Raw genomic sequence first — 21,608 nt, 5'->3', positions numbered from 1 at the left:
ATGGGACAATAGAAGAAATTTCAGAATTAAGAGTGAGGTGAAATTGGGCCAAATCTCATAACTTTTAATACAGAATTAAAAATCTCAGCGTAGGAAAAATTAATACATGATGAAGAATTTCAAAAGAAGTAGCTCAGAGGGCAGCTATGTGGTGCAGTGGATAGAGCACCAGCCCGGAAGTCAGGAGGACCTGAGTTCAAATCTGGCCTCAGACATTTAGCACTTTCTAGCTCTGTGACCCTGGGCAAGTAACTTAACCCCAATTGCCTCAGCAAAAAAAAATTGCCTCAGAGAAACTAAGATTTAGAACATGAAAATTCTCAATGGAGGGCAATGTGGCTGAAGACAAGCAGAAAGCAACAGTGTTAAATATATAGGACCTCTAGAGAGATCAGAGCTGATGATCTTATAGATAGAAGGCACAGAGATGGTAAGGATCACAGATCTCCCAAAAAAACATGACAGATCAAAAAAAAAAAAAAGAATATGAATATTACCTTATATCAGTAATATCCAATGATATAAAAGGATCAAATGAGAGATTTGTTTATTTTTTAAAGCCTTTAATACAGTCCTTGATACATGATACTGGTATAAATATATATTCTTGCTTCCTTCCTTTCCTATAATAAAATATTTATATTACAAATAACATATTTATTATATATGATATTATATGTTTAAATAATACACATATATTTATATATTATTATAATATAAACAATGTGATATTTTGTTCAGTCATTTTAGTCATATTTGATTTTTTGTGGCTCCATTTGGGGTTGTCGTCGTGGCAAAACTACTGGAGTGGTTTGCCATTGATTTCTCCAGTTTATTTTACATGTGAGGAAACTGAGGTAAACATGGTGAAGTGACTTGCCCAAGATCACACAACTAGTAAGTATCAGAGGCTTCTTACTAGCTAAATTTGAACTCAGAAATATGAATTTTCCTTATTCCAAGCCTGGCACTATCCACTTATACAACTAGTGAACCCCATAATAAACATCACATTATATACATACATAAAGCTGTACTTCAAGAAAAACATAATAGATTTTCCCCAAATTTCTTAATTTAGACAAGAATTCACAGATTTTCTCTAAAGAGGAGGGGGGGGGACCCAAACCTATAAACATAATTCAAATTCCAAATACTTAAGGTGGTTAAATTGGACAGTTTCAGTAGCAGTTTCTTGGCACATTCAGGAAGAAGATATACAAATAAGTAGGAAAAGCAATTTGAATAATGGGTTATTACATTCATGAAAGAAGTAAAGGAGTCCAAGAAATTTAACACAATTTAACAAAGTTGGATAGTATGGATGTATATGTAAAAAGATCAATGAATTTGCCAACAACCCAAATAAGAGAAATAAAAGGAAAGCAAATAAGAATTAACAATGAAAGTAATTTTCTCATGTTTATAGCCTGTTATTTAAAAAAAGAGATTGTTCTCTGGGATAAAAGAGAAAAAAACAGAGAAGGTTCATCACAAGTAACCAAAGGGCTAAAGATTAAAGGGGATTCTTCTAATCAGGAGAGAGAAAGAAAAAAGAGTTGAGTTAATATTCTGTATACTAAGTCCCTGATCCATTCAGTCATCAAAAAAATCTTTTTTTTTTTTTTTTTTTTTTTTTTGGTTAGCAAGCATTTATTTTCTCTCCTTACCATTGCTTTCTCCTCCCCCTCTCCAAGAACAGAAAATCCAAATCTTTGAAAAAAATATACATAACATAAAGCAAAACAAACTCCCACATTGTCCATGTCCTTAAAAACTGTATATTTCATTCTGCACCCTGAGACCATATCAAGAAGGTGAGTAGCATGCTTCGTTTTCTCACCTTCAGAATTGTGGATTCCAAATGAATTGTGAATGATCAGTTGTTTAGTTTTATGTCATTGTTCTTATTATATAATTTTTTTCCTGTTTCTGTTCACTCTGCATCAGTGCATAGCAGTTTCCTTCAATTGTCTATTTCATCATTTCTTATGCTACAGTAGTATTACATTATATCCATATGGTATAGTTTACTCAGCTTTTATTCAGTATGTCCCTGCTTCTCTTGAGTTTCCACTTCCTTGCATCTCATAGAGAATTGATATAAATTCTTTTGTGCATATGGGTCTTTTTCATCTTTCTTCATATCCCTGGGGTAGAGGATTAGAAGTTGCATTACTAAGTCAAAGGATATACACAACTCATTAACTTTTAGTCATTTTGCTTTCTAAAAATTGTTGGATTCATTTAAATCAATATCTTTCTTGCAGGAATGGCAGTTCCTCCAAGTGGGAAGTTGCATGAATGGGGAATGGGAAAGCAAATGAGGGGAGTGAGTAATACATTCTTACATTGTCTCTAGGTGAATAATGAAAGAAGGGTGATTTTTGTAGTTAGCAATATGAAACATTGGGAAACAGGACTATATAGAGAGAGGAAGAAAAGAGCTATGAATACAAGGCAAAAATTTCTTGGGGGTGCATTGAAAGAAAATATAAATAAGAGTTTAGGGGGGAGTCAAAAGAGAAAGATTTAACTGTGAGAGAATACACACACACACATATATACATACTAAATATTAGCATGGCATTTAAATTCATAAAGTGAAAGTTACCTGAATTAGAAAAACAGATAGATGGTAACACAGAAATTAAAACAACTTTTCATGTTACTTTCTACATTAGACAAATGTAAAAAAAATAAATAAAAAGAATAATACTGAACTGAAAACAAAGAACAAAAGACTTAAGGTATCTTCTTAATAGAAACATTCAAGAATACCATTTTCTCAGCATCAGATGATACCTTTACTGAAGAAAAAAAAAATCCTAGTACAGAATAATTATAAACAGATGGGGGGAAAAAACAGAATTTACTGACCTTCTCTTACTAGATTTTTTAGTAATTTTTATTAGAAATAGAAGCAAAAGATGGTGACCTAAACTTACTTAGCAATAATATTGTAATTAAATAATAGCTTACAGAACAAATTGTAGAAATAAAAACTATGTGAAACAATGAGGCAATATAACCACTGTACAGGTAAAACAGTCTTTTTTGGAAAAATTATATCTTTGTAATTGTACATCAACACAATGGAAAAAAGAAAGGCTCGATGAAGAAATTATATAATTTTTAAAATTGATAAACTCTTAGCTAACTTGATCAAAAAGAAGGAAAAACTGAAATTATTAAAATGAACAAGGTAAAATCACTAAAAATAGAATTAAAATAATTATTAGAACCTATAATACATAGTTCTCTACCAGTAGAATTGATGATTAAAAAAGAAATGGAGGATTATCTATAAGAATATGTTTAAACACTAAAATTAACAGAACGTAAAATAGATTTTAAACAACCCCTTGTTTTAAATTAAGATGAAGGAAATAGGTTGTTTCCCAGGGTTATATCATAAGTGTTTTGAGAGAAGTTTTGAAATTAGATCTTTCTGACTTTGATTCCAATATGTCTACATATACATACATAGGACCTTATTTTGAATTGTTTTTAATTAGAATTTAATAAGATTTTGTGGTGTTAGCACTATACATCCTTAACAGAATTCAGAAGAGTTTGAAATAAGTTTCCTAGACTTGTAGGCATAAATAGAAAAAGTAGAATTTGCCTTAGAATTATTATTTTCAACAATGCCATACTCCTGTTAATGGTAAAATGCTGAGAAAGATAGGAAAATTAAGTAAATGGTAGGAAAATTCAATGAATGGTACCTCTGAAACCGAAAATGAACACAATATCTAGTGAGCAATACTTAATTTATTTATTATGCATTATGGACAGATTAAGCAGAAAGAGGCCTGAAGAAAGCTACTAGATTTGCTGATAAGAAGGCTATTTCTTTTGACCTAGAGTAATGGTTAGGAAAAAGCCAGACCTCAAGGAGAATCCAAACGTTCAATGAATTTCTAAAAGAGTTTTAATAAATGAAGAACAGTAAAAATGGAATGATGCCTGGATGGATTAGAAAGAACAAAAGGAAAAAGCTTTTTGTTACCTTTTATTCTAATCAGGGAGGAGCTATTATTATGTGGGAAAGACTTAGTAAATGAGATTGAAGATAAACATTATCAGAGAATAGGAGGTGATTACTATAGCAGAATCTTAGAAGAGGCCAGAGGAAACAGGATTAAGAGCATATTTACTGGGATTATCTGGAGTAAAATATTAGTCAACCATTTCTTCTGCAGTCTGAAGGAGAGAAGAATAAAGGATCATGCTGAGATGTTTAGAGGAATGGAAGAAGGGGATTTAAGGAGTTCCATTTGGAGAGTATGAATCTTCTCAATCAAGTAGGATGCTCTGTAGAGAAGAATTAGGAGAATAAAATAGAAAATGGAAAATCTCACCAAGGTAGTGGACTCTCTGAAAGTTCGATTGGACCAAGGAGAATGAGACATTGATGAATTATTAGAATAGAATTTAAAGATCAGAAAAACATATTAGAAAAAGCTACAAGCTAACCATTATCAAAACAACTGACCTGGAAAATAGATTAAGGAGAAATAACTTAATAGTCAGGCTTCTAGAAATCCATAACCAAGTTTCCTATCACCATGTGCCATATTTCAAAAAACTGTATTCAAAAGAATACTCAAAGAATCAGAGGGCCTAGTGAAAATAGAAGCAATCCACCAATCATTTACTGAAAGAAATCCCCAGTGATGTCATACCCAAAATTCAGACATTGCAAGTCAGTGGGGAAAAGTACTGCAAGTATCCAGAAAGAGTTTAAGTAGTTAAGAATCAGTCAGGACACATAATTCTTAGCAGCTCTTGCTGTAAAGGTGCAAAAACCTTTGAATGTACCATTTCAAAAGATAAAGGATTGTGACTAAAAATAACTTGGCTTTCATAACCAAATATAATCATGATGTAGCGGAGAAGGGTGAGGAATAGATCTTTCATGGAATAATAGATTGTTAAGGATTCTGTATTAAAATACCAAGACTGAGTAGATACTTAGAAATGACAACACAGGAATCAAGAAATCTAAAAAAGCAAATACATTTGAGTAGTAGGAAAGGGATAAGTAATGTTAAGTGTTCACATTCTAATAGGAAAAGGACAGACAAGGATTCCTTCAGAATCCTAATTTTTTCTTTTTTTTAAGTTTATTTCCATATTAGTTGTGTTATCTACCCAGATTTCAACCCTTTCTCGCCCCCAAAAACCTACAAGCAAAAACAGTCAAGAAACATGAAGTGAAAAAAGTTGCTTTAATCTGACTCAGAGTCTATGAGTTCTCTCTTTGGAGGTGAAAGACTTTTTTTTTTTTATCACAGATCCTCTGGAATTGTCTTTAATCATTATTTGGACTAGAGTAGCAAAATCTTTCATAATTGGTCATCCTTAAAATATTTTTACTGTATATACAATGTTCTTGTTCTTTTTGCTTAGCATCAGTTCATATAAGTCTTTCCAGGTTTTCTTGGAAATCATCCTCCTAGTCATTTCTTATAGCACAATAATAGAATAGGATCCTGATGATTTTCCAGAGTCACAGAACGCATTAAATAAGACAAACAGGTGGACTGGATGCTATTTTTGTAGTATTTGGGTGGGCAAAGGATTATTAGAAACAAACAAAAGCAAAGGAAATTTTTTCTTACATTTGAGTTACAAGTGTATACAAAAATAGAAAGAATATAGAGAATAGGCATCATGAACCTCATTTTATTTTAACGAGAAAAGAGAATTTTACACATGCAGAATTTAATGTGGGTTCACACACAATAAGGAGAAAATAAGACTTAATAGATAGAATCACATAAAATTAGCTTTGTAATGTGAATTACAAAGGGAGAATTAGAAATAAAGAAAAAGAACTAATAATTGGTGAAAGTGGAAGAGAGAAGAGAAAGTGAAGAAGCAGATCTCTTCCATTACATATATCAAAGATAAGTTTGAAGGAAATAGAAGAAATCCTCTGAACATTTATAGAAAGAACTCATACATAAAATGAGAAGATAAAATAGTGGGTTAGGGTTAGAAAGCAATATGTTTTTCCAAGAAATAAATTTGAAAGTTAAGGATTTATATTTAGTTAAAAATAATTTGTCCTAGGTGAGCTTGAAAAAGTAGGAATAACAGTCATGATCTCAGAAAAAGCATCATTAAAAGTAGATATAGTTAAAAGAGATAAACAAGGAAGTTGTATCGTACTTAGAGGCACCATAGGTAGTGAAATAATGTCAGTACTTAATGTATGTAAATTAAATAATTTTAACAGAAAAATTGATTGAATTAAGGAAAGGAATAGGCTGTAAAATTGTAATAGAATTGTAATACTTGTAATTATGCATCCTTTTTCAGACTACGGCAAATTTAACCATAAGATAAACAGATCTTTTGCTGCATCTCTTCCAGTTATTAAACGAAGAATATATGGTTTTTCACCTTTGCTGTATGATGAGAGAATCAGGATAATAGCAAATAGGAGCAGTTAGATCAAATGAGGATTCTTTTTTTTTTTTAATTAAAAAAAAGAGAGATTGTGATAGCTTATTAAAGTGTATTTTCATTAATGAATGAATGAATGAAAAATTTATTTCATGCTTTTTATATACAATGATTTGGCTGTGATAACTGGGCAGGAGTATGTGGAACACTGATAGTGGACTGAGTCCTAGATTGGCTATATTAAAGACTAAGGGAATATAGTGCTGAAGGTGGCAGGCACTAGAAAATGATACCGCCATACCATAGCACCTCCTCTATCTGCTTCTGTGAGCTACACTGAAAACTACTACATCTTTTTCACCTTCCAGTTTTCCATTATAACAAATTTTTGAGGGAAGAGAAAAAATAATCTCAGCAAAACTAACATTGAAAACTTAATGTAATATGTTATATTCTACCACATTATGCCTTGTTGTAATTCTTCTTTGGAACCAAGGTTGTCATTATATATGTTTGCATCATTCTATCTTTATTATTTTATTTTATTATATAAATATTATTATTTTTCCAACAAGCAATAATTATTGAGGATACAAAGAAATAGAAGAAAACGGTCTCTGCTCTCCAGGAATTTACATTCTAAATACTATAGATGCTGTCATAAAGAAATCAGATAAATACAGATTATGAGATGAGTCTGGAGCTAAATCTTAAAGAAAGCTTGAAATTGCAAGAACTTGAGAGGAAAAGCATTCCAGATATGGGATAAATAGCCTGTGCCAAGATTCAGAGATAGAAGGTATAATGTCATTTTAAAAAATTGGCAAATGAATATGTGAAGAAGAGGAGTGCAATATAAGAAGATGGAAAAAGAGGAGGGCACTGGGTTACAAAGTTTTAAATATCAATCAAAAGACTTTGAATTTCTGTCAATAAAAAGTTATTAAAAAAAAAAAAAGACTTTGAATTTGATCCTGGAGGTGAGGGGAAGCCATAGAACATTTGTGTGGAAGATGGATTGGAGTAAGGGGGGAACTTGAATTTGAGAGATGAAACTGTTGTACTAATCCAGGCAAGAGATAAATAGGGCTTGAACTAGTGTGATGGCGCTGTGAATGGAGAGAAGGGGATCAATGGGAGATTATGGAGAAAGGAAATTGCAAAATTTGGCAATTTAGATATGAGGGCTAAGTTAGAGAGTAATAGAGGATTCATAGTTATACTCATTTGGTATATTTTTCTGGTTCTTATTTTACCTTGTATCAGCTCAAATAAGTTTTTTCATCTTTCTGTATTCGTCATTTTATATTTCTCATGTCATATGTTCCATTATGTTCACTTGCCTGAATGTTAGTCATTTCTCTGTTGATAGGCACCTATTTTGTTTCCAGTTCTTTGCTACTACAAAAAAGTATGCATGCATGTGTGTGTGTATGTGTGTATGTGTGTCTTTTGTTTTTGAATCATTTGGGGGAGGTATAGCTCTCATAATAGCTAGGTCAGAAATTGTAGCTGTTTTAGTCACTTTATTTTCATGATTCCAAATTGCTTTCTTTAATATAATAATTTCCTACAAGTGCTTATTAATTATTAAGTTTATAGAATATACTAAGAGGTAGGGAAGATGTAACTGATAAATAAGAAGACTCAGACCCTACCATCTAGGAATTAATAGTTTATATAGTCTAAGAGGGAAAATGAGGTGATAGATAATAGCTCACATTTCTATAAAAGGTTTTTTACAAATATTGAAGATTTTACAAAGACCTGTCTTTATAAGATAAATAATATAAGTACTTGCTCCCATTTAACTCATAAGAGAAGAGGCATAAAGGGTTTATGTGACTTATTCTAGATCATACAACTAGTAAATATCAGTTATGCTGACAACTTCCATACCTGGTCCTCTTGCTTTCATTTATTCTTTCTTTCTTTCCTATCTTTGTTGTCATTTATATCTACTAATTTGTAAGTTCCTTGAAGACAAATATTTCTTTGTATCTTGTCTTCTTTATGGCACAGCATATATATCTATATATATATTTAATGTTCTTTGAATGAGTGGCATATTTTACAGGATTTACATAATTTGCCTTTTTCTTAATGTTAGCCTCAGCACTTAAATTACAAGTTAAGTGCTATAGCTCATTGAGTCTTAAAGCTTTTTCTTTTCTTGGCTTTAAATTGCAGATCTGGAGGTGACAAACTGGGTTAGATTGTCAGAAGTGATATTTTAATTAATGGGTGTTATGTATGCATTCATCTTTTGGTTTAATTCAATTGTTGCTTTCCTTTTTTAGCACAAATCATATTTTCTTCTTTGTGTTATCTCATCTGATTTGTGTTATTAACCATCTCTGACTCCTATTACAAATAAGAGCTTTAGCAGTATTAAAAAGGAAGTTTTGAGATCATTTTTATACATTACGTACTTTGACTTTATGGGAAACCTAAAAGTAGCTTAGCCAAGTGGCATTGATTCTTCTGAAGTCAGTCTGGGTTGCAGTACCTTGTAAAGCCTTGGGGCTTGGGGCAGCCAAAAGAAATATGGAATGGTGACTGTTTCCCATTGGATAGCTAAGGGAATATAATTTAGTTGACTGAGAGCAGTATGAGAATAGAAATCTTAATGGGAACATATTCATGAAAGGAGAGGCAGTCCTGAGTTGTTAAACAGTAGATTTGCTTTTCTCCATGTTCACTCTCGTTATAGTGTTTGCTACCAGCAAAGAGTAATAGCACAATGATTTCTAGACAGGTTAAAGAAATTGAATAACTTTCCAGAGCCTACCTGAATAAGTTGTTTATTATGACTGGCTTATCTGACTTGGCATATTGTGAGGCTCTAGAACATTAATTTATTATTATTATCATTATATATTACATATCAGCTCAGATAATTAGGAAATATTTGCAAAGACTATTTATTCCTTCTGAATATCTTAATGGCATAATGAAAAAATGTCAATTTATGGTAAAAATTGAACTTGTTTTTATAATATGTTGAAAACGTAAACGTTTTTAATCTGTTTCAGACTCCATTTACTTTTGGCTTGGGTCAGAGAGCACCATATACAACTGGAGAGCATTGTCTTCTTTGTAGAAGTGAGCGGAAAGATTCCTCACTTTCAGAGAGTGGGATTAAAAATTCTAGCAAAATGGCACTTTCTACATCTCCTAAAGCAAATAGTATGCTGCATCTTCCACTTTGGGTATGTCCAGACTGTCGAAGAACAGTTGAGAAAGAAGAGAGGCATGCTACCTTGGAACAATCTCTTATGGTGAGTGTTCCTGGGTGAATAAAGAATATTCTGGAGTATGTTTGAAAATAAATATTCCCAGATGTTTTCTTGCCTTTTTGTGTGTATCTGTTCTACATGATAAGTTGTCTAAGAAAGTAAATTACTATTACATTTGGTTCAGTGAGCTGAAGAATCATAATTATTATGCAAGTAGGGAAAAATTATGAGAAGCATTAAAAAGTAATTCATTAAATCAAAAGTCACAAATTGAATTATTAGAACAAAAATATTTTATAGTTCTGCAAACATTTCAGGTAATAATGGGTAAATGGCAAGCACACAAAAATAGTTATGACAAAAGTTCAACTTGGAAGTTGAAATCTAATTGAATGACATAGGTAAAGATAATCATGATGAAAGGAAGAGTAGAATTAACATGATGTGCAGTGCATAGAGCACAGAAAAACACTTTGGATTTAGAATTGAAGAACGTACTAGTAATCTTGACTGTTGCTTTTACTTTGCATTACCTTAAGCAAGTAATTTCATTTTGTTGGCCCAGTTTCCTCATTTCTAAAATGAAAATTGTGGACTAGATGATCTCCTATGGTTCCTTTCAGCTCTAAATCTATGAATCTGTGAAAACAACTGACAAAATACTTTGAAAAGTTTTAAGATAAGGTAGTTTTCCATCCAGGGAAGGGTCAGAGAAGAAATGTTTCAGAGAAGGAGTGGCTTCTGAGTTGGGCCTTTGGCAAAGGAGGTTCTTCATCCTGTAGACATGAGGCTATAAAGCAGGGGTCCTCAAACTACGGCCCACGGGCCAGATGCAGTAGCTGAGAATGATTATCCCCCTCACCTAGGGCTATGAAGTTTCTTTATTTAAAGGCCCACAACACAAAATTTTTGTTTTTAACTATATAGTTGTTTTTAACCAACAGTCTGAGGGATAGTGAACTGACCCCCTATTTAAAAAGTTTGAGGACCCCTGCTATAAAGTTACATTTTGTGCATGTACAAAGGCCTACAGGTAAGAAGTAGGCAGGGTGAAAACAGAGTAGATTCCTCTTTGTAGGACCTTGGGCAAGTAATTTGGCTGCACTCAGTTCTTGCATCCATAAAATGAAGGGGCTGAATTCAATTATTTTTAAGGTCCCTTTGAACTCTAAATCCTCTGAATTCTTTTAAACTCTTTAAGAAATGAATAGAATGGGTAAACAAAAAAATAAAGTGAGGGTAAGGTAAAAAAAAAAATGAGAGAAAATGGGAACAGTACATGATGCTAGGCTTTTATTGCTCTATGGTTGAAAAATATAGATGGTTGTGTCAGAGAGGCTGCTGAATGTAGTTATAAGAAGTTTGAATTCTGGTAGTGTGCTACCAATAAGAACCCAGGTCTTCTTTCACTTCTCATCTTTTTTGATGATGTTCTACAGTGTACTTAATGTCTTTGAATTTCAGGATTCTAATTATTGAAATGACAGGATTTGATTTAGATGGCTACTGTTTTACAATGCTATGATTCTAAGAAAGGATAGAAGTCAGTCTTAATTTACCACCTTTAAGAATTTCAACTTCATCATTGTCTTTCTTTAATGTCTCTCAATATTTGGTCATTATTTTTATCTGAAAAGAGATTGATTTCATATTGTCTCCATTTGTGAGTTTTCCGTTCAGAGATTGTATTCTCATTTTTTCCCTTGTCCATCTATTATTTTCGTAAGTCTTTATGTCTTGTACTTTTCTTCCATTTTTCTACTTAAGTTAAACCTATAAATGTTATTAGTGTTATTCCTAGCCCTTTGAGAGAGAATTTGAACTCAATTTATAATGACCATCTCCATGAGATAGATTTTTGAAAAATAGTATTTTGATGTCTGCAAAGAGAGATCAGGTGGGAGGTTGAAGTTAACTATGCTATTCTGTGGTAGTCCTTTCTGTCATAGAGGAAACCTGTTCATGTATCTCTTGAACTAGCTTTTTTTCCCCAGGCCTCTTAAGCGTTAATGATGGGAAGTATATTGAGTCTTTCAAATAAAGAGAACCAGACCTTTCCTCTCCTTTTTTTTTTCTTCCCCCCCATAAGGGTGAATTGACTGGACTCATTAATTAGGACTTTTTTACTCATGTTCCACTGAATGCATTACCCTTTCTAGGCACTGGAGAAAGAAAAACAATTAATTTTTGACATAGCATTGATTTGATCCTTCTTTCACTTTCTTCAAGCTTATTTTTTTGATATGATTGAGTTGGTTACTTTTTTTATTTAAAAAAAATTTAGTTGATAACTTTTAGTGAAACTCTCTATCTTGATACTAGCAGCCATGCTGCTATATTCCTAAAAATATTGCCTGCTATTTGTGGGGAGAGAGGAGCAGTTTGAAGGTGGGGTGCACATACCAGACATTTTGGCTTGGAATAAGCATCATCAATTGTTAGAGAAACTTTGAGCTGAAAATCCCCCTTTTTAGTTTTAATTCTGGATTGAAGGGAAACTTAAATGAAACTGTAAGGTATAAATTTCTTATTTTGTATTATAAGATTTTAATTATTTTTTTGTTTGGTCATTCAATCTTTGTAATTCTATGTAAAATCCAAGTCCTAAAGTACCATCATATCACAGGTCTAAATTGGTACCTCAGAGACTCATCTATATCTGACTAGTATAATAAGAATAATTTATAAAAGGGATTTACATACTTTAATTTATTACCATAGGATCATCTTGAAGGTTTGCTTGAGAATATCTAATAAAAGAGAATCCACTAAGACAGTCCATTCTACATTTTGTTAACTCACATAATTGTTTCCTTTATACTTGAATTTTTTTTTGTCCCTTACTGTCTCACGGAGTAAAGGATAAATCCTTAGGACTTTCTGTTAGATAGTTCCATGTCATTTTTTTTTTCGTGGGGGGGGGAGGGGGTTTGAAACATTTATTCCACCTCTGTAAGTTATAGAAGTATGTCTTTTTTTTTTTTTAATAACTTTTTATTGACAGAACCCATGCCAGGGTAATTTTTTACATTATCCCTTGCACTCTCTTCTGTTCCGATTTTTCCCTTCCCTCCCTCCACCCCCTCCCCGAGATGGCAAGCACTCCTATACATGTTTAAATAGGTTACAGGTATATCCTAGATACAATATATGTGTGCAGAACCGAACAGTTCTCTTGTTGCACAGGGAGAATTAGATTCAAAAGGTATAAATAACCCGGGAAGAAAAACAAAAATGCAGATAGTTCACATTCGTTTCCCAGTGTTCTTTCTTTGGATGTAGCTGCTTCTGTCCATCTTTGATCAATTGAAACTGAGTTAGATCTCTTTGTCGAAGAAATCCATCTCCATCAGAATACATCCTCATATAGTATCGTTGTTGAGGTATATAATGATTTCCTGGTTCTGCTCATTTCACTTAGCATCAGTTCATGTAAGTCTCGCCTCCTCTCTGTATTCATCCTGCTGGTCATTTCTTACAGAACAATAATATTCCATAACATTCATATACCACAATTTACTCAACCATTCTCCAATTGATCCATCCATTCATAGTTCCATGTCATTTTTTACTATTTGAGTCAAATCATTCTGAATTCACCTAACTACCGTTCAAGCATGTTCCTCAATCTTGTCCAAAATAATAATGTAAACGTTCACACTGTGTCCTTTCTCACTACCTGCCTAGTCATCCTAACCGACCCCTACCCTTCCACTCCCCCAAAAAAGAATTATTGTGTCAAGTCTTTATTTAGTTCAGCAAGCAAACATTAAATAATTGCAGTGTTCTAGGTATGCAAAGAAAAAAAAGTTAATAGTTCCTGTTTTTTAAGTAGCTTTATACCTCACTGGATGATGACATGGACACAAGATGGGCATATGGAAAGTAATTTCAGGAAAGAGAGCATAGGCTGGGGATAGGAGTGAAAAGGATCAGGAAAGGCTTAACTGGCAAGGGTGACATTATAGTCACCTTTTTTTTTTTTTTTTAACGATTGTTATTTTGATCACAAAGAATTGTCTGTATCTTCACCTTTGATTTACTCTTCAAAACCAAAAACAAGCAAGAAATGATGGCTGTCATCTAAATCATTTGCAAGATAGTTCAGAATCTTTTTTTTTTACTTGAATATTTTACCTGTGATATTTGAGTAAAAATTAGAAGCTTCTTTGCAGAAGTGTACAACTACTGTTTTTCCCCCAATGAGAAATAATGCTAAAACTGAATGAGGGAAAGAGTAAGAATGGGACATTTGCCTACGATCATTCAGCTAGTGGATAGAGTGCTGAACCTGGTATCAGGAACATCTGGGTTCAAATGCAGCTTGACACTTAGTAACTATATGGACCTGAGTAAGATGCTTAATCTGCCTATCTCAGAGATTGATGGGCCTGTTAACCTCAAGTCTCTCTCCAGTCTGCCATTAAAGTGATTTTCCTAAAATGCATATCTAATCTTGTCACCCCCTCCTCAATAAACTTCAATGGCTCCCTATTGTCCCCAAGAACTAATACAAAATGCTTGCTTTGGCTTTCAAAACTCTTTGTAATCTAGCCCACACCTACTTTTCTGTCTTTCTTACATCTTACTCTCTGACATGAATTTATCCATCCAGTGACACTGACCTTCAAACTGTTCCATTAACAAGACACTTCATCTCTCAACTTTAGACATTTTCTCTGACTGTCCCCCACACAAAGAATGTTCTTCCTCCCTCTGCTCTGACTATTGATCTCTCTGGCTTCTTTTTAGTGACAATTAAAATCCTACCTTCCACAGGAACTTTTCCCCAGTCCTTAATTCTGATGTCTTCTTTCTGCTAGTTATTTCCTATTCTGTATTTAGCTTATTTTATAAATTTGTTTACATATTGTTTACTCATTAGATTGTGAATTCCTTGATGGCAAGACTGTCTTTTGCCTCTTTGTATCCCTAACTCTTAGTATAGCACCTGTAACATGATAGGTCCTTAATATATATTGATTAATGCATCAAGTGGAGATAAAAATAGCAACTTCCTTAAAGGATTATAAGAATCCAGTGAGATAATATTTGTAAAGCAATTTTGTAAACCTTAAAGCACTATATATAAAACACTGTATAAAATCCTCCCCTAGTATTTCTGTTGAGCTCCATTCTTGCCTCACCACTTTCCTATTAAATATTTCAAACTAGATGACCTAAATACTTCTTAAACTCAACATATCCCAAAATAGAACTTAATTGTTATTCTACCAAACTCATCCTTCCATTCTCAGCTGCAGTTGTAACATTAGTTTCCCCTACCTCCTCATTCTTTGACAGATATGTAATAATTTGTACCTTAACTTTCTTTTTTCTTCCTTCAGACTATCCTTACCCCAGACTGCCTTTCATTATCAGTTTGCTGGAGTTTCTTTCTAGCTTCTTGTTACTGCAAAATGTTCTGTACATATTTTTGGTTGTTTTTGTTGTTTGTTGTTGTTGTTGTTGTTTGCTGAGGCAGTTGGGATTAAGTGACTTTTCCAGAGTTGCACAATTAGGAAGTGTTAAGTATCTATCAGATTTGAATTTAGGTCCTCCTGACTTCAGAGCTGGTGCTCTATCTACTGCGCCACCTAGCTGCCCCTTCTATACTTATTTTTATATATAGGACCTTTTTATGTTTTTTTTTTTTTTTTTTTTTTGTTATATATGCCCAGTTGTGATGTCTTTAGATCATGAGTATAAATATTTTAGTGGCTTTTCTAACACAGTTCTACCTTATTTTCCCAGATGTGTAGACTAATTCATAATTCTACTAATAGCATATTAATTATACCTTTTACCCACAACCATTTCAGTGACTATTTCCATTTTTACCTATAATACTAAGAAAACACATTCTACCAAAATCCTTTTAGAAGACGAATATCACTTCATACTCAAATCAAAAGGAATAAATCATTGAAATAAACAGTAGACCAATCACACTAATGAATGTTGAAGTAAAATTTTTAAATATCATCTCAGCATGGGAATTGTAGCCATATAAACAAAGAATTGCTTATTTGTATAAATCAAAAAGGATTTGTCTCTCAAGACTGGTTAAAACATTAGGAAAGTAATCAATGTAGTCATATAAACAACAAAAACCCTTTAATAAAATATTATACTTATTTAAGTTTATCCCTTGGGAAACATAAGGATGGAAATACACTTACCTGACAAGGTCAAAAGTATGTTTAAAATTTAAGAACTTTCTTACCAGAGAAAGAAATGTTCACTAGAGGGAAGGCTTTGACAGAATTAATAAAAGATTCTATTTGTTGTATGTGTCAAATACTGAAACAATTAAATTTTTTTCAGTAAATATTTGGTAAATACAAAAATGAACTCTCTCCTGACTACTGTTTGATAATCCTAGAAATGTTGACAATTAGTAATAAGGCAGCAGAGCAAAATTAAAGGTATTTGTTTTATATTATTTGAATTGTTACTAGACTTATTTGGAAAACTCCAGAGAATTATTGGAGAAAGAAATCAAAATGAATAAACATTTCATTAAAGTAGCAGAATAGAAATCAATTGACAGATCAATTATAAAAGGTGGTAGGAGAGTGATGTACTAGGAACTAGAGGAATTCCGATCCCACAAGCAGCCCACAGAAATTTTTGAATGTACCAGTTAAAAAGAAATAAGGACAATCTCTTGTAGATTATTCCCACTTAAGGTACAAACTGGGGAGAAAAAAGTAAAAGTATGGAGAAGAAGGAAGACTCCAGATAGTATTCAGTTTTGCAAAAATACCCAAAGAGGGGCTCTTGAAAAAGATTATCCCAGACTGACTCAGTACCCCCATAATAGCAACTCAATGTAAGGGAAGGCACTTTGTTACCTTGGGGTAATAAAGACCTAACCAGAACCCGATATTAGGGCTGGGCTGTTCCTGAGTCATTTGGTCAGAAGGAAAAGGCCCAGTGTGGGAACAACTCAAGGTCCTGAGCACAGTATTCTTGGCCAATGCTCAACTTAGGTTTGACTACCATGCCATTCAGTAATACAAGAAAAGATCTTAATGTTTGCACAATCTCCTTTTCCTTTTCCAAATTATTAGAGACTTTTAAGATGAGCAAACTAGGCAATGCATGGAATACATATTATAATGAAGTGCCTTAGATTGAAAAACACACAGAAAGTAAACTCCAAAGTGGAGAGTAACCCTACAACAAAACCAAGTAAACTTAAAAGAGAAAAGATAATGTGTGTCCTGGTGTCAAAGATAAGAATAACTGGAAGAAAATGAAATAACAGATATGAAATCGAATAACTAAAGAGGAAAAAATCAAGGAGAATTGATAGCTTAAAAGAGATGATGGAGAACCTTTCTGAAAAATTAAATTGGATCTTATAAAAAACAGTGAATGAATCAATCATCTAAAAATATTAAACTAAAATCAATAGATTAAAAAAATTAAAAATGATTTGAAAAATGGCTAAAAGAGATATAATCTATGATTTATCAAACTGTTCGAAAATCATGACTTTTAAAAAATGGAGTCTAGATAGAAAATTTCAAGGAAATGAAAATAGCAAGCAATTGATATAGGTTGTACATATGTAATCATTTTAAACATTTCTATATTAGTCCTGTTCTGAAAGAAAAATCAGAACAAAAGGGAAAAACTACAAGAAAGAAAAATCAACCCTTCCCCCTTAAAAAAACGTGAAAATAATGTTTTGATCTACATTCATTCTCCATAATTCTCGTTATAGATGTGAATGACATTTTCCACCCAAAGTCTATTGGAATTGTCTTGGAACACTGTATTGCTGAGAAGAGCTAAGTTTGTCATAGTTCATCATATAATCTTGTTACTGTGTACAACATTCTCCTGATTCTCTTTACTCATTCAGTGTCAGTTCATGTTTTTCCATGCTTTTCTAAAATCAGCCTGTTTGTCATTTCTTAAAATAATATTCTATTACATTCATATAACATAATTTATTCAGCCATTCTCCAGTTGATGGACATCCATTCAGTTTCCAATTCCACCACCAGAAGAACTGCTACAAATTTTTTTGCACATGTGGCTTCTGTTCCCTACTTTATGATCTCTTTGGGATATAAGCCCAGTAGTGATAATAAATACTACTGGATCAAAGAGTATGCACAGTTGTATAGTCTTTTGGACATAGTTCCAAATTCCTCTCCAGAATGGTTAGATCTCACAACTCCACCAACAATGCATTAGTATTCAAGTTTTGCCTCATCTCCTCCAACATTTATCATTATCTTTGTTTGTCATCTTAGCCAATCTGATGGTAGGCTGTTGTTTTGTTTTCAAAGTTGTTGAAAAAATGAATATTTTGTGAATTATTAGATTTCCAACAATTCTTGATTAAAAATTTCCAGAATCAATTAACATTTTGAAATGGAAACGCAAGAGCCAAAAGAAATAGAAGTGTCCTTTGTGAGGATAAATTGTCACTATGCTAATGGGAGAGTATTAAGGAATAAATGTTTCTCCAAACCTAACATCTTTAAGAATCATAGGGAAAATAACAGATTATTTGCTGTTTGGGGGAGGGGAGAAATAAGGGAAGGAGGAAGAGAAAATTTAGAACACAAAATCTTACAGAAATGAATGTTGAAAACTATGTATTATTAGGGGGGAAATAAAATACTATTGTGAAGAATCAGGGAAAGACAAGTATAACATAGGGCTTCTATGAGATTTTGTTCTGTTTGATGGGCTAGAGATGGCAATGACATGCAACAATGTTGAGAAAGGAAGGAGGAAATAGGGAAAGGAAGTTATTACTAATACATAATAGGAGTACATAAAATAAAAAGCATTTGATTACAAGACATGGGAAAATGTAAAGCCAAACATTCTGTCCTCTCATAAAGTCTTAAGTTTGATAATATTGATATATTCCAGTTAGGATCACTGCATTGTTTGGTTATTCCTTTATGAGCATTGTATTGTACTTTGTTTTATGTGTCTTATAGGTTGACTACTGAGTTTGGGGTGGTGGGGGAAGCGGTCTTTAATTTTGATTCCAGTTCTAAATTCTATCATCTTAAAATCTGAGCTACCGGCTAAGCTTGTGCTAGTTATCTGAAACAAAGTCCTTTTCCCTGAGAGGCAGCTTTGAGGTATTGGAGCACATACAATCATAGAATCAAGAAATCCTGGATTTTAAATTCAGCCATGGCTATATCATCTAACCTCCCCAAGTCCAAGTTTTCTCATCTGTAAAATAGGGTTGTAATGACACTGGATCAAATGAGTGATGAAAAGATATGTTTAAAGTGCTATGTAACCTTTACAACATTTCATTAGTGTTAGTTATTATTCATTTAGCCATGCTTATGAAAGTGAAGTAACTGACATTTAATGAGCATTTCAAAACTGATAAGAAATTTAACATTATATATAGATGTATCACAAAAGGTAATTTGCCCATAATATTACCCATCACATTCATATAATACACATCATTTTAAAAGCCCTTTAACATACTCTTAACACTAACAGAGCTATGAGATAAGGAAGTAAAATATATTTTTATATTAAAATTAAAGAAAACACAGAGAGAGAAATAATTCATCCAGAGTTCCACAATGATTCCCTGGCAAAAAAGAAAAAAGTCCATATGTACACAAAAATATATATGATAGTATTTTTCTGACTTAGCAAGGAATGTGAAACAAGGTAGATCCCAACTGTTTGGAGAAGAGCTAAAACAAATCATGGTACACAGATATAATGAAATATTATTACTGTGCTGAAAGGAATGAGGAATGTAATGAAAAGAGTGAATGAAAAGATTTTCTTGACCTGATAAAATGATAAAGATAATTCTAATAAAAATAAGTATAAATGCAAAATTACATATAAATTTACATAATCAAACAAACACACCTATGCAATACTTGTTAGAGACAAAGCCTTAAAATAATTGGAATGGCAAATCATTGTTCATTGATTATGGTTCAGTAACATATTAAAAATAAATTCAAGTTAGCTAATTTAATGAACAATAAAATTGTCAAGGATAGTTACTTTGTAGAATTAGATAAAATGCCAGAATTCATTTGGAAGGATGGAATATCTTCAGTCTTAAATAGAAATTGAACAATCAAGAATAAAGGAATGATAGCATTATCAATTCATAGGTTATATTATAAAGCAATATTTATCAAAACTAATTGCTATTATTGCCACAATTATCATTTTAAGAAATTCATTTTTAGTCTTGCAGCAATCTTGAGTAATTAAATATAATGTGTCACTTTGGTGATACGTGCATCTTACTAGAAAACACGTATAGAGAACTAAATGAGTACTGTCTTTGTTCTAGTTGGACTGGATGTTCATATAATTATGCATCAAAACAAACAAGGAGATGGTGGTATAGTGAAATATCTCACCATCACAGGGACTTATAAAATATAAAAGTTATAACATTTTCAGCTACCAGCTTCTTTTTCTAATTTTTTTAAAATTAAAAGTGTAAATGTCAGTACACAAAGACATGGAAATCAGTCATTGGAAATGGATAGTACTTGGACAGGCAGTTATTGAATAAGTAGAAGAGAGAATTATGTTCAATTATCATGACTGAACAGTAGTGAGATATAAAAATTACAGGTTACAAAATAAACTCAAAGGAGTAAGTAGATGGCACAGTCGGTAGAGCACTGGCCCTGAATTCAAATTCAGTTTCGAACACTTTAACACTTAGTAGCTGTGTGATCTTATGCAAATTACTTAACCCCAATTGTCTCAGCAAAAAAAAAAAAAAGGAAAGAAAAGAAAACCCTGCTGTATGAAAATGTTATTAGTTTTTGCGTTTATTTTGTTGTGGAGGTTTTTCTGCAAGGCATTTCAGGTTATGATTTGCCCAGGATCACACAGCTAGGAAATGTTAAGTGTCTGAGGTCAAATTTGAACTCAGGTCCTCCTGACTTGACATCTGGTGCTCTGTCCACTGTGCCATATAGCAGTTAAAAAAAAAAAAAAACACTGTTTTTTTAAACAGTTTTTTAAAAGGGGGGAGAGGAGGGAAGTCCCATTCAGAGTAATTACAAAATTAAGTGAATCCTTATGAAATGTTAAACAACATTTCATAGTTTATAGTGAAAAATTAAAAGTTTGACTGTAACTTCATCTTGAAAAATAAAACTGGTTAATATGAACAAAACATATAAATACTTATTGAATAAGTAAACAAACTGCCTAATACTCAAGTTACAAAGAATAAAAATGAAGAGGGCATTACCCTCAAGAACTTTACTTTCTATCAGATATTTTATCATGTTTTAAAATTTACATTATAATTGCAATTATATTTTTATTATAAAAAATAAAGTGAATCAAGTGTTTTGGAGAATAGCATATAAGTTTTCCAACAGGATTATAATTCAATAACATTTTACTTCACTTTGAATTCATTATGAGATTTTAAATGGTATTTATGCAAAAATATTCAAAGGTTACATACATTTTTGTAAAGAACTCTATTTAAAGATTTTGGCAGGGTTGGAGGAGTTTGCTGGTGTTAAGTATAGTAGGATGACTGAATGGTGTGGTGACTAATATTTACAAGTGATCAGTACATTCATAACTCTTTAATGATTATGAGAGCTTTCAGTTTACTAAGTAAACTCTGATGGGGAGGTATCTTCCCTGCTGAGCGTCTTCCTAACTCTCAAAGTCCTTCTAGTCACCTCCCTTTATTAATTTGATTTTGGGCAAATCATTTGATACCTCAGCACCCCAGATATTACTCTTGAAATGGTAATTTACAATAAAATTGTTGTGTATTGGTAGTAAGAAAGTTGGCTTAATTTAGAGTTCTTTATCCATCACTAAAATCAGAGGTAGAAGCCAAACAAAATATAGTCTCAAAATCTGTTAAGGAAAAAGATTCAAATACTCAGTATCTTTCTGTGTATCGTTTCATTCTTATTATGTATT

The 21,608-nt window shown here is 32.4% G+C and overlaps 1 protein-coding gene across 5 annotated transcripts in view; it reads left to right on the top strand.

Annotated features, from left to right (window-relative positions):
- FAM193A (family with sequence similarity 193 member A) overlaps nucleotides 1-21,608 on the top strand; it is a 203,132-nt gene that overhangs the window by 97,805 nt on the left and 83,719 nt on the right. For 4 of the 5 annotated variants that reach the window (XM_051966310.1, XM_051966312.1, XM_051966308.1 and 1 more), the window contains exon 3: nucleotides 9,456-9,701. The exons of the other annotated variant lie outside the window; for it this stretch is intronic. In XM_051966310.1, coding sequence (XP_051822270.1) covers nucleotides 9,456-9,701 — 246 coding nt within the window. The remainder of the gene's footprint in view (nucleotides 1-9,455; nucleotides 9,702-21,608) is intronic. 5 annotated transcript variants of the gene reach the window in all.

This window comes from Antechinus flavipes, chromosome 6 (assembly GCF_016432865.1).
Source record: "Antechinus flavipes isolate AdamAnt ecotype Samford, QLD, Australia chromosome 6, AdamAnt_v2, whole genome shotgun sequence".
Taxonomy (NCBI): domain Eukaryota; kingdom Metazoa; phylum Chordata; class Mammalia; order Dasyuromorphia; family Dasyuridae; genus Antechinus; species Antechinus flavipes.
This window is presented reverse-complemented; position numbering and strand designations above follow the sequence as displayed.